Source organism: Anopheles aquasalis, chromosome 2, assembly GCF_943734665.1.
Source record: "Anopheles aquasalis chromosome 2, idAnoAquaMG_Q_19, whole genome shotgun sequence".
Lineage (NCBI taxonomy): Eukaryota > Metazoa > Arthropoda > Insecta > Diptera > Culicidae > Anopheles > Anopheles aquasalis.
Genome location: NC_064877.1, coordinates 88,123,147 through 88,135,646, shown reverse-complemented (window position 1 = coordinate 88,135,646; position 12,500 = coordinate 88,123,147). Strand labels below are relative to the sequence as shown.

The 12,500-nt window shown below is 46.5% G+C and overlaps 2 protein-coding genes across 5 annotated transcripts in view; both read left to right on the top strand.

Annotated features, from left to right (window-relative positions):
* The window catches only part of LOC126571880 (mitogen-activated protein kinase 1), a 38,856-nt gene extending 28,565 nt beyond the window's left edge, over positions 1-10,291 (top strand). For all 4 annotated transcript variants that reach the window (XM_050230749.1, XM_050230751.1, XM_050230748.1 and 1 more), the window contains exons 4-8: positions 2,412-2,522; positions 4,064-4,198; positions 4,277-4,393; positions 4,486-4,842; positions 6,169-10,291. In XM_050230749.1, coding sequence (XP_050086706.1) covers positions 2,412-2,522; positions 4,064-4,198; positions 4,277-4,393; positions 4,486-4,842; positions 6,169-6,300 — 852 coding nt within the window. In that variant the 3' untranslated portion in view covers positions 6,301-10,291. The remainder of the gene's footprint in view (positions 1-2,411; positions 2,523-4,063; positions 4,199-4,276; positions 4,394-4,485; positions 4,843-6,168) is intronic.
* Positions 10,292-12,302: 2,011 nt separating this feature from the next.
* The window catches only part of LOC126571887 (uncharacterized), a 4,005-nt gene continuing 3,807 nt past the window's right edge, over positions 12,303-12,500 (top strand). Inside the window, exon 1 of the mRNA XM_050230760.1 lies at positions 12,303-12,500. This exon is cut by the window's right edge and continues 456 nt beyond it. The gene's annotated coding sequence lies outside the window, so the exon portion shown is untranslated.

Below are 12,500 nucleotides of genomic sequence, written 5' to 3'. Positions count from 1 at the left end.
GATGGCGGTTGGCTAGAGTTTTCTTCAATTTTCAACGCTTTCCACGCGCTGTGTCCATATTTGACCCCCAGAAGGATTTAGCGGGGAGCTACCGTTTCGGTGATTAAATCTCTGTTCGCGACAAGCGACGAGATTCTCTTCGAATTTTACAACTGAGCGGTGGTCGACCGGGTGCAGAGGGAGCAGTTGAGCAAACAGAGGTTGGAAGAAGATGGCGGATTTTAATGCAATTATTCGCCTCCAGCTAGCCAGCAAGCGCTGGTTCAGATTGCTGGAATGGTTGGCGCCTGATTCATTGGATGCAGTTGCTATCAACTGATTGTCCCGCGCTGTAAATACTTGAATCATGAGCACAATCGAGCCGTGGGCGGGGGCATTAGTCACGAAGCACGGCGATTGTCCGCTCGCTATCTCTGTTGACAGCAAACGGGTGCATCAGATGCCACAGCCACCACGCTGCCGCTACCTTATCTTGGGGCGAGTTTATTGAATCCGATTCGCGAGGCAGGGTGTCCGTAAATGATTCATCAAATAAAACACCATCCCGCAGCACCCACCTCATGAAACGTTGTATGGAATGGCAGACGGCTGAGCAGCCAAGTTATTACATGCCCCGTGGGTTAATCCTGTTTGTGTGCGTTATCCTTGCTCGGGATGATGGATGTCGTCAGCAGGGCAGGGCACGCAGTGGAGGTGTCCTTTTGGGAACAGAAAGAAAGAGATGATCCGAAAACATCATCATTTTCCTTCGGTTACTGTGTGGCGACGGATCATCAAGATTGTATTAATTTAGATCTCGGTTTCGACGCTCGGTTGGTTGCCTAGCATGGCGTACCGAGGGTGCCTGATTTCCGTGGCACCAAACAGCTCAATCATTGCCCTCGAACAATACGCCAGGTTCGATGCCTCAGCCACATCTCTGAACTGCTGCTTTCGGTGCTGCTTCTTTGAAGGCACCATATACCACGTGCGGCGTATAGTTCGTTCCGCAATCCGCAGCGCAAGAACAACGTCCCAGAAGTAAGGCTACTCACTGGTGTCCTCGCGTGCCCTGCTGCCTTGCAGATGATGTCGCATCATCACGTGCTGCGCCGGTGGATTATCACTGGCCTTCGGTGTCAGCGAGCGTTGCTCCCGATTGCTGGTGGCGATTGGCAAATCCGACGCTAACGCCTATTGACAGCGAAAGCCCGGGGCGTACACCCATGTGTACATCAGTTATTCTACGTACAGAGGGGGCCTAACGTTCATTTCCTGCTGACAGCATGTCTTGAGCCGGGGATATATGTACCTTTCAACCGTAGAAACCGGGCTGACGGTTGCTGATCACACGTGTCTGTGATATGAGAGAAATAGATGACGGCTCATAACTTTCCCGATGTACGAAATGAACAAACAATGTTTTGCGGTTGCACGAAACACGGCAGGGGGTCCCTATCACCACCGTGTTCGTGTTCGTGTTTGGATAAAAGTTTTCAGGAATTTGTTGCTGCCAGTCCAAAATGAGATTCCGTCAGATATCCAACTGCGGATCCGATAGTCAATCATATGGAGGAGGGTAGAAGATGTTCAATTTTATGCAGACCATTTCTGCTGCAGAATTTTTTACTTTGCTAAAGCCCTGGAGTCTTCAGTTCTAGAGAGAAAAAAGGGAATGTACAGAAAGCGTACTGTGGGATGTCGTCGTGAGTGATTTTTTCTTCTGGTGAGCATCTTCATTATTGCTGTCTTTTGCTTCTTTGTCTCGTGGGTCTCCTCCGGGAAGACACACCAGGAGATTGCGCATCCGCCGGATTCCTACCCATTTACGCCGAACCAACAGCCTAGAGGGATCTTCCCAAAAATGATGAACAACGGACCTTCCTTCGGCCTGGCTTGGAAGGAGAAGAGTGAAGAGAAGAGAAGTTTCGTCCCGTTGTGTCCCCTCCCTCCCCTCGCCGTCTAAAACTCAGAGTTGAAACATGAAAATATTCGAGAATGAAGCCACCCCGAGCAGCAGGGGCGATGAAGCTCAACTCCACCCTCGGGCTATGGAGGTGGCCGGACCGTTAAAAATGGTCTACGTCTGTTTTTGTTTACCTTCACTCATCGTTCCATCCGGCTGAAAAGGACCTTCCGCTTCGCTTCGATATAGGGGTTTTTGGGAATGTTTCAGCTGGAACCGTGGAGCTGCTGCTGGGGACCCTTCAAATGATCGGTACGGGTGTTTGCTGTCGATGGTCCAATCTAACTTTCCCATCCTTGGGCTAATGTTCCTTTCGCGCTTACACTTTCGGGTTGTCGTACCTAACGGCTAAGAATGGCATGATTCATTTAAAATTCAAAAGTTTCGTCTTCCGACAATCTAAATTATCATGCACTTTTGCTGCGTTTTCTAACATCTCTACTTTTTTTTTTTGTTCTCTTTGCAGATTATAGATATAAGAGATATCCTCCGGGTGCCTAGTATAGAGCAGATGAAAGATGTATATATTGTTCAGTGCTTAATGGAGACTGATCTATACAAACTGCTAAAAACACAGGTAAGATCGTTGTTGTTGAGTGCAGTTCTGCGCTGTTGGTTCGATGTGCTCGGATGCACTGGGAGGCCGATTGAGTTGATTCACTAGGGATAACGGGCTCATTCGGCGTATGAGCTCGTCTGCGGCCACCGTAATGGGTGCATTTGTCAGTTTGATGTCATCTCACGATGTGCAATTAATGTCACTGAATGAATGAACATGTCGCTTCCATAGACCATTTCCAGCCAAATTCTCGTCCGCCTCTCCACTTCTCTGGGTACTGGCAAGCATTGCATGCAGCGCGCCGTGTTGCGTGCTTGATACGAAACATTCCACAAACATTCATAACATTTCGTCCCATGGCATGGGAATGCATTCGGTGCAGCACGGTGGCTCCCACCCAGAGAAGAATGTGCACTTTGGAGGAATTTTTCACACCAAATGAACTGCCGTCCGTTATTGCCGTTCGGTGCCATTCGTTGTTGTGCATGCCCTAGAGATTTACACTGTCTCTCGCTGACAGTTGGGCGGGGGGCGTCAGAGAGTGTCAGGACCAAATAAAACCACAAAATTCTCCAACAAATTCACAACCACAGTGGAGAAGACTCCATCTTTCTCGATCGCTCTCTCGCTTACCCGTCACTGCACAATATCGATCGACGAAGGTGACGGTGGGACCGCTGGGGAGGAAACCTCGGCGTCTGGTTGGGGTTCGCTTGTGTTTTTACGGCGAAACTCAATTTATCATCGTATGCAAATTTGCTCAATTGATGTTTGATTGCTACCGGTGAGGGCGAAACGGACACACGCGCGAGCCGCCGCGTGGTTGATGATAAACTGTTTCTCTCTTTCAACGGTCATCTCGGGCTCGGTCGTCTCCGATGCCCAGAGGTGGAAAACTCAGTTATAAAAAAACAGTCTGAAAGGTACGGTCCGGGCTGGGGACACATAAACATCATCTACACCTCCAGTTGATTGATTAAATGACCCTCGTCCTGGGGCTGTCGCTATAAATTGGTCTCAGTTCTCTGTCGCTTGATAAAACCCTCGGTAGCTCAGCTCAGCTAGGTCATCCGGTCCAGGTGAAAATTGTATCCAACCGTTCTGTCTACCCGGGCAAGACTCTTCTCATCACCAGCACCGGACCTCGTAAATTCAATTTTGGCAAACTTGAGCAATGGGCCGTCTACAGGTCCCGCCGTTGTGCGCCTGTGCCACCAGAACCGTCCATATTATACAGGTTAATTATTTATTGATGAGCATCCGAATTTCCTTCCCTATCTTCCATGCGCTCTATACAATAAACCTCACGTGTGCCGGCGTGGTCCCCGGAACTGATTTTATTGCTAGGTAATGCTATCGTAACGAGCATTAATTGAATTTAAATCGAAATAAAGTTACTTTGTCATTAGGATACGCATCGGGAATGCCTAATTTTAGATGAATTTGAGAATTGTCTACCTCCAATGGCGTTCGATATTGGATCTACTCTTCAATAGACAGGCAGCAGGAGGTCCTTTTTTCTAATGCATAATGGCGCTCCTGTGTTTTCCCCTTTGCAGAGACTAAGTAACGATCATATCTGTTATTTCCTGTACCAAATACTTCGTGGCCTGAAGTACATCCACTCGGCAAACGTGCTGCACAGGGATCTGAAACCGAGCAATCTGTTGCTGAACACGACCTGTGATTTAAAGGTGGGTTGGTTGGTGGCTTTACGGTCGATCCGTCGATGGAGGCGCCTAGTGCTTATTGTTTTTTTTCTTTGCTGACAGATTTGTGATTTCGGTCTGGCACGTGTAGCCGATCCCGAGCACGATCACACCGGTTTCCTGACGGAATACGTAGCCACCAGATGGTATCGGGCACCGGAAATTATGCTCAACTCAAAGGTAAGGACATTTGCGCGATAATGGCGATGGCGATGGATGTGCGCAAGGTTCGTCCGGTATCATATCAGTCAAAACGTACGCTTCACACACAGGGCTACACAAAGTCGATCGATATCTGGTCGGTCGGATGTATACTGGCGGAGATGCTCAGCAACCGGCCGATCTTCCCCGGGAAGCACTACCTGGATCAGCTGAACCACATTCTGGGCGTGCTTGGATCGCCATCGCAGGAGGATCTGGAGTGCATCATCAACGAGAAGGCCCGCAGTTATCTGCAGTCGCTGCCCTACAAACCGAAGGTCCCATGGTCCCGCCTCTTCCCGAATGCCGATGTCAATGCGCTCGATCTGCTCGGCAAGATGTTGACCTTCAATCCGCACAACCGCATCTCGGTCGAGGATGCCCTGGCTCACCCGTATCTGGAGCAGTACTACGATCCGGCGGACGAGGTAGGTTTCGATTGAATCACGTTGCGTGCAGCTTGCGGTGATTGATTTATGTTTTAAATAATGCTACACTGACCACAGCCACCGAGCACGTGGTCGCGGAAAACTATTGGTCACACCGCGTGAACGGTAATTAACCGGCGTTCGCTTTGATGTGCCATTGTGTGTGCTGCACGGCTAGAATGGGTTTCGATTCGTGTTCTGTGAGCCATTATACGCACCCGTCCAAAAGGCGTACGTGGATTTGAAACGAAAAGAGAAATTAATTAAATTGAGATTAGCATTTGAATGGCGTGCTTGCGGTGTACCAGTTTGCCTTGGCGGTGATTGGTTCGATCGCTTGTATTCCGCTCCTTCTCCTCCTGTTAATCTCGGGAGCAAACTGAAAATGGACATTTTCTAATGGCAAAGGAATGCCCCAGCTCTGTCCGTGTATTGCAATTAGAGAAAGATAGAGAGGGTGAGCGACTTATTAATCGTACCTGTTTCGCAAAGTTTGGCACGTGCCTAGCGCAGATTTACGTCTAATTTGATTTTGAAGCTAGCAGCACTGGGATGGAGCCACGTTGGATCGTCGGCGTCGGCTGGTCGGATCCTTTCCTGGTATGATAACGCCATTAGCGGGTTGGGTGCGCTCCCGTCCCATGTAGGGCAATTTGCAATCTGATTTGAATTCAGCTCTTCCCTTGCTGTAATGAGTCCAGACTGTGGTGTGGTGTTCGTAGCAGCAAGAGGTGAAATGGAGAAATTACGCAAACATGGTTTACAGTTTTGGCTAACGCCAAGCGTTATCGTAGCTCAGGCATACAGACAGACAGACCCCGGGGGGAATGAGCGCATGAACTTTTGTCAATTTCAATTCGAGCTTTTCTAGGTCCATGCCTGGGGCTTGGCAATCCTTTCGTACATTAATCAAGTGTCCTTTCGCGTTTGTGCAAAAACTCCGTCTGTTGTTTTATGCTGTAAGGACACCAAAGTTGATGTCACATTTGAAATTGAAAAGAATTGAAAAAAAAAAATGCTTACAGCTAGATGCTTACTAGATTGTGATTTGACTTGGGTATGGAAATAGCAGCTATTAATGGATCGCAATGCATCATAGCCACCCTAGGAGCACAAACAAAAAGAACTAGATCGGGACATGTTGCTAAACTCGTACCGTCGTCTTAGAGTAAAAGACTGGTTCCATCTGCGTGTGGCGAAAAACGAAAAAGTTTATCCATACCCTGTTACTAATGGGGCAACCCCGTTATCTTCTCCCTTTCCCCATCGACTCATTAATCATTTGCATTTTTATCCTTTGCTGTTTCTCTCGTTTTCGACCCTAAGCCCGTTGCTGAGGAGCCATTCCGCATCGCGATGGAGCTGGACGATCTGCCGAAGGAAACGCTGAAACGATTAATCTTCGAAGAAACGTTACGCTTCAACCACAACGATAACACCCTTCCGGAAGGCATGTAAGCAGTGTGAACCCATCCAGCACGGCCAAAGCGTAGCAGGCGCCTCCATCACTGGCAGTCGATAGCGTAAAAGCATTCAGTTTGTATGCCACCGATCGAGGACAGACCAGCAGCCTCTCGTCGGCAGATCAGCACCCACACACCCAGTTTTGGGGCAGGTCAAGAGCGGGGAGCCATTGTTCGTTCATCACGGAGAGAGAACACGGTGTCGGTTTACGTCGCTCTTCATGTGTTTCCATACGTGTGTATGTGTATGTATGTGTATGTTTGTATTTTCCTGTACATGTGTTTATGTGTGCGTGTATTCGATGTATGTTCCAAGAGTACAAAGAGCGCACACCAGGATCAGCCGAGAGATGATGAGCGGATCAAGCGAAAGATCATTCGACACATTCAGCTAGAAGTTGCAAGAAGGCTCGCGGCGCACATGAAGGATCCTTATCATACTTTTGAGAATGTTTAAGATTTACTTTCCCAGGCACGCGGGATTTCATCATTACTAAGCGCGTAATGCTCGCCGTGTTGTACAGGGTTTTAACGTGTCCGTAAGATACGGTTGTGGTGGTGGTGATGGGTCGGATTGTTAAAGTAAAGCAACGTGCGCCTGGAGCATGCTCATGGCTTCAGATTGCGCAACACATGTTGAGCCGTTGCTTACGTGTGATAGTAAAGCAGTTTCCGTTTTCTTCCCTTTGCTTTAGTGAAATATATTCCCCATTTCGTTTTAAATATATTTACTGTAAGACCTATTCCCCTCCTGTGCGATGTTTTCTCCCCCAAGCTCGCTTAGATAATTTCGTTAGTTAAATGAGGAATGAATTGTACGATAATGATAGACGATGGTGAGAGTAGGAGGGTTCGTTTTGCATTTCGTAAGCTTTTATGTTATCTCAAAACATTGCCGGGTGCTCACTTGAAGTTTCAGAAGGGGCACCAGCAAAAGATCATCAATTTTCAAATCAAAATGAAGAAGAAAAAAACAACATTCTCTATTGCATTTCATATCATTCAGAAGTGGCAGGAACGATGGGTACACAGTACAGCTTTGACCTATATGACGTTCATACTAATCACCCAGAAATTTCGTTTAGAAGGATCGTGTGACACGATCACCACTTGCAAAAGCTCTTTCTAGCGTAACAAAAATCATCGTGTTGTGCAATAGTATCTCATTATAGAGCAGAGATCCGTGCAGGTCTGCAGTGAGGAAAACAAAACTCGTAACTACAACAAGCCATAAATGCCATAGGAAAACAGAACAGATTCAATTACCCAAACCTATTACTCAACGATACGGTAGCAAGCAAACCATAGAACTAAGTAACAATTAGAGAGGCAATCGTCACGCACAATCAACCGCGGCAAGATTCGCAAGCGATAATTATTACAAACGGCCAGTATGGGCTGATAGGTGCAGGAAGGTGTGTTCTCGTTTTCTGTTATGCTTTGTATCAATTTGGTGCTCGAATGCCCACCACCGGGAGGATTTAAGTTACTTCGGTGTCGCAGTTGATGTTGTGGCAGACGGGATGGCAGCGAAACAAAGGCCTTCGCACTGCATTCCTGTGGGATTTGTGCAAACAGCAGCACCAGTTTGGTTTACCTTCCGTGGTTTGCCCTTTGAGTCGGAATGTAGCAGTGTCCGTGCTGCATTTAACGATGCATCAACCGCAGAGAGTGTTACAGCGAGCAATCAATTTGTTGCATTTCACATTAATTACCTGTGAATTTACATATGTTTTTCAGCATCGAACGATTCCAAGAGAAAAGGATGCTGGTGTTAAAATATCGTATTGTGACACAAGCCCCATGCTGCTGCAGTAAGCTCACCGTGCACACAACTCCGCCACTTCGCAAAACGAGGCATCCGCAAACAAAGACTTCTTTAGATAGGATGATGGTAAACAATGTAGAAGCTTTGCCTGGCACGGCTGCATGGCGCAGGGAACCGGTACTTAATCTAGAACACGTTATGACCGATCCATCAACACTGGCTTCGGGGACACCTCGTGCGCTACTTTACACATTGTGCATAAGTGATGATGCAGGTGATGATGCATCTGCTCGATCCCAAGACAGCGACAGTGCGTTCCGGGATGGGATGAAAGTGATGATGTTTGACTTCTTCTCATGAGCGCTATTAAAGATATAGCTCCGGTGGTGATGATGATGATGACTGTTATTATGTTGACACTGCAGTTGCCTGCCGGCCGCACCTTTGTGGCGAAGCGTTGTGGTAGCAACGGTTTGGTTCAATATATGTATATTAAAGTCTATGTAATTGTTTGATAAGCGGAGATTGTCCGGCACAGAGAGACCGGCCGTGGTGCTGTGCGTCAGGTGTCAGGTTACACTCGTTTGAGCGCTCGCGCAGATAGATGTAATTCGTCAGTCATGCTGCTAAACTCTAATTGTTAATATCAGTGTTCTTCCGTGTTTTTAACGATCTTGTTCTGTGTGTCGATGGCAACACACTCCTTCATTCAACTGCTGTCTTATTCTCTTCATTAGATCCATACTTTCTACCTATCCTACGGTGATATCGTTGGATCGATCGTTCGCGAATCGGATTGTCAGCGCCTTGTCAGCTGGCTACCGTTTCGTTCGTATTTTTTCCCATGTTTCTCTGTGGGTATCAGCGTTCGTTAGTGTTTGAGTGTGTTCAGAGCATGTGATTACATAACTATCTCCTGTCGCCTGGGGACTGGTCGAACGAAAGGATGGTAGGACAGACAGATATTACATATTGGTAACACACAAGCACACTCACAGGGCACGCAGAGTTGAAGATAAACCATTTACGTAGCGATGTAAGGCAAACCTAGTATAGAGTGAAACAAACCAACAACAGAACAAATAAACCCCAAATTGTGAGAAAACTAAACATGTAAAACCATGCTGTGAGAACCTCTAGGAGAAGGAGGAGGAGGAGGAGAAGAGGCAAAGTGCAGAAGAAGAGGTAATTCGTGAGCGATACGCAGATTGCGTTTTAATCTGTTGCGACCACCAACAAACAGAGGCCGGGAGGGGCAAGGCAGTATCAGCGAGAAGCAGGATCGGCAGGTGGCAAATGATTAACAAACAACCTCGTGGTGTCTTCTTATTGCTGGAAATGTGGATTTTTTCCCGAATCGAGTCTTTACAAATATTGCTCTGAGTGTAAAGTTTTACAATTTGCTCCGAATTCGGATTGCATGTGGGTGTCCTTGCGCAGGATTCTAATTACCACTCCCTCGCCCCCTCCCCACGCCACTCCAAGACGCACATACACACCGCCTATAAATCGCCACTGCACGGCACGCACGCGGTGCAGTTAAAGGTGGTTTCCGTGAGTGAATTAAATGCAAACGAAGTTATGTACTATTCTCTATCGTCATCAGCATCATAATCAGTATATTAAATAATAAAGTACTACGGCTGGACGGCACCGCCAGCGTTAGGTTAGCAGCAGTGAAAGATGTTAAACCCTGAAGGTGTACTGTGAATGTTAAACGGATAAACCTAAAAACACAGCAGTGCAACAGTGAAACCAGTTCGGAAGATTCCGTTTTGGGATTGGTGTGTATTACGATGACAGTAGTTCAGCGGCAACGATATCAAATATATATAGAGAGAGACAGAGAGAGGGAGTGCACTCGTTCGTGTATAAAGAGGAGGAAACTCTACGGCAAGCCAGCAAGGCAGAGGACGCATGGAGCGCATATGTGTGTATCTCCTTCATATGTATGTATGTTTATCATGAGTTTCCATAAGTCAAGAAAGTTAGGCAGGAGGAGCGTAAGCGCAAACAAATGAAACAGATCAGATTATTCAAATTCCCTGCTCCCTTTCAGACAAGTTCCCTTTTCCGCTCCAAGTCCAGGAATCCGGAACCCCGAGTGAACATAAAAATTCTTTCCAGTACGTTAAACAGAAACTATTCTGATAAATAAATTTAAACTGAGATTAGAAATAAAATTAATGCTAAATAAATAAATGAAACCTATACAGTACACGGAATCTGCCCCGATCTTATCGTCAATCGTTATTCCACCCGAGTGATTCCCAATATAGGGCAAGTGAGAAATGCATGCAGTATCTGCTAAACCAAAGAAACGTATTCTTTTTGTATCTGCTATCAGTGCGAACCAATTGACTTTCGATACAGCTGGTACAGATGTAACGAACCCGGCTTTAAATGAAACTGTGAAGGGTAAAAAGCGGGTTTCTTGCGTGCAACCCGAGTTTCCTGAGTTCCACAGAGCATCTTCACGAAAGCTCATTCCTTGGAGTCAACTTTTCATGCATGCAAGCACTCTCATGTGGCATGCATCGCTCGTATTCCTACGAAAAAGGTGTATCCCACGTGTTTAAGGTAATTTCTTTATTTTTTGATGGTAGTTGAATATTACACTAACAGGATCAACGCTGAATTAAGCATAAATTATATCAAGTATACAAGCCGTAAATTTTTCCAGTTTTGTTATTAAATTGCCATGTAAATCTTTATTCAAAGGTTTCCAATGTCACCAAAGTTGTTATGCTTGGAAAACTTCGTTTTCAAGACCCCTGTAGTAACCATCGCCCTAATCTAGAAGGCAACCATGACTAGAAGTGAAATGTTCAATTTATTTCCCTAAAGATGGGTCGATTAGATCTACCAACTGTTCGTTACGATAGAATGGAATGCAAATCTGTCTTAACCACCATTTATAAGAGCCCCACTGCACGGCGTTGCATCGATTGAAAATAATGATACTCATTCGAGTCTTCTCAATCAGGCTTGTTGAAATTCATTCATTCACGCTCAGCCTCTTGTCATGTCTGCATTAATCTGCAAGTAGACCGTTATAGTGGCATCCATCTCCATCCACCAACACCGGTTTTACTTCCAGAGATTGATTTGTTCCGGTTGGATGAGACAGTTAACAACAGCAGCAGCATGTGCAAGCGCTTCTTGTTCTGCTGCTTCGAGGAGAGGAGCGCGGAAGCTGCAGTTCGTTCGGTTGATTGACCTGCTCTGCTGCATCAGTGATGATGTATCATCACTAGCTTGCACCTGGTTGATTAGTGCAAACCAGCGTAACATTCATCATCATTTGTACACTCTATCGTAGCTTAAGATCTTAAGCAAACAGCCATCGACAGTGCGAATGGCTTCTGTGAATGGCCACCCATTTTGAGGGCCGATGATGATGTCACAGCACATGTTAACGATCGATCCCCACCGCATTAGTGGACTCGCGTGACTCCAACGACTAGTTTCTAGTAAAAATCACGTTTTTGATTAGAGCCGTTAGAGATTGACGGAGCTGACAATGTCCTGCACGCTAAAACCCCCCCGGTTCCGAAAGCGAAACCCACCCACCTGGGGCCACACCTCGTTCTTCTGTTGTCGCACGTTCGAAGCAAGGGGCAAGCAACCGGAGTGACAACGCGACCTTCACCTGGAGCTGGCACGTTTCCGAGAGAGCATCGCATCGCTCGCGAGATGGAGCATTCGTGCGCCTCTCACAATGAATCCATCATCCCGGTGGTTTCCATTCAAATTCAACCTGAAACTACAGTATTGGACATACAAAAATACGCCGAGCATTTTTACATCGAATATGTTATTTGACTTTCTACTCTAAAAATCGCTTCTTGGCGATCTGATAGGATATTTTGCTTTTTGCGATCCCATTCTTAGCATCTGTATTTTAAGTCATCATAATGATCCTTTTTACAACATACCATAACTTTTTTAAAGCTTAGAATTCATGTTTTATTTAAAACAAATTATCATTATCACGAAAGGAGTGTTAAAACTTTTGTGAACATGTTGTAGGTTTGTTATTTAAAAAATGAAAAGAATCACGTGGTTCGACGCATGTTTTATGTTCGATACTGTGCGCCAAGCCAAGAGAGACAGAGAGCGAAGGAGAGCAAGAGAGAGTTTCTCCGGTTCCTGAACGGGTTTCTCGAGCCGCACCGAACTGGCCTGCGTGGTGTTCCGTGTTTACCTGTCGCTCCGGTACCGTTCAGCTCGTGACTACCAAAGTGCGCGCCAGGTGTAACCAGCAACATAGCAGCAGCAGCAGTCCAACCAAAGCAACCCAAGCCAAAAACATCCATCCTCCACACCACAGCAGTGAGCATCAAATGAACGAAGCGCAGAACAAAGCAGAATAGAAAGATTCTGTGCGGTAACATTCCAAAACCCCACGAGCAGCAGCGTTGCTT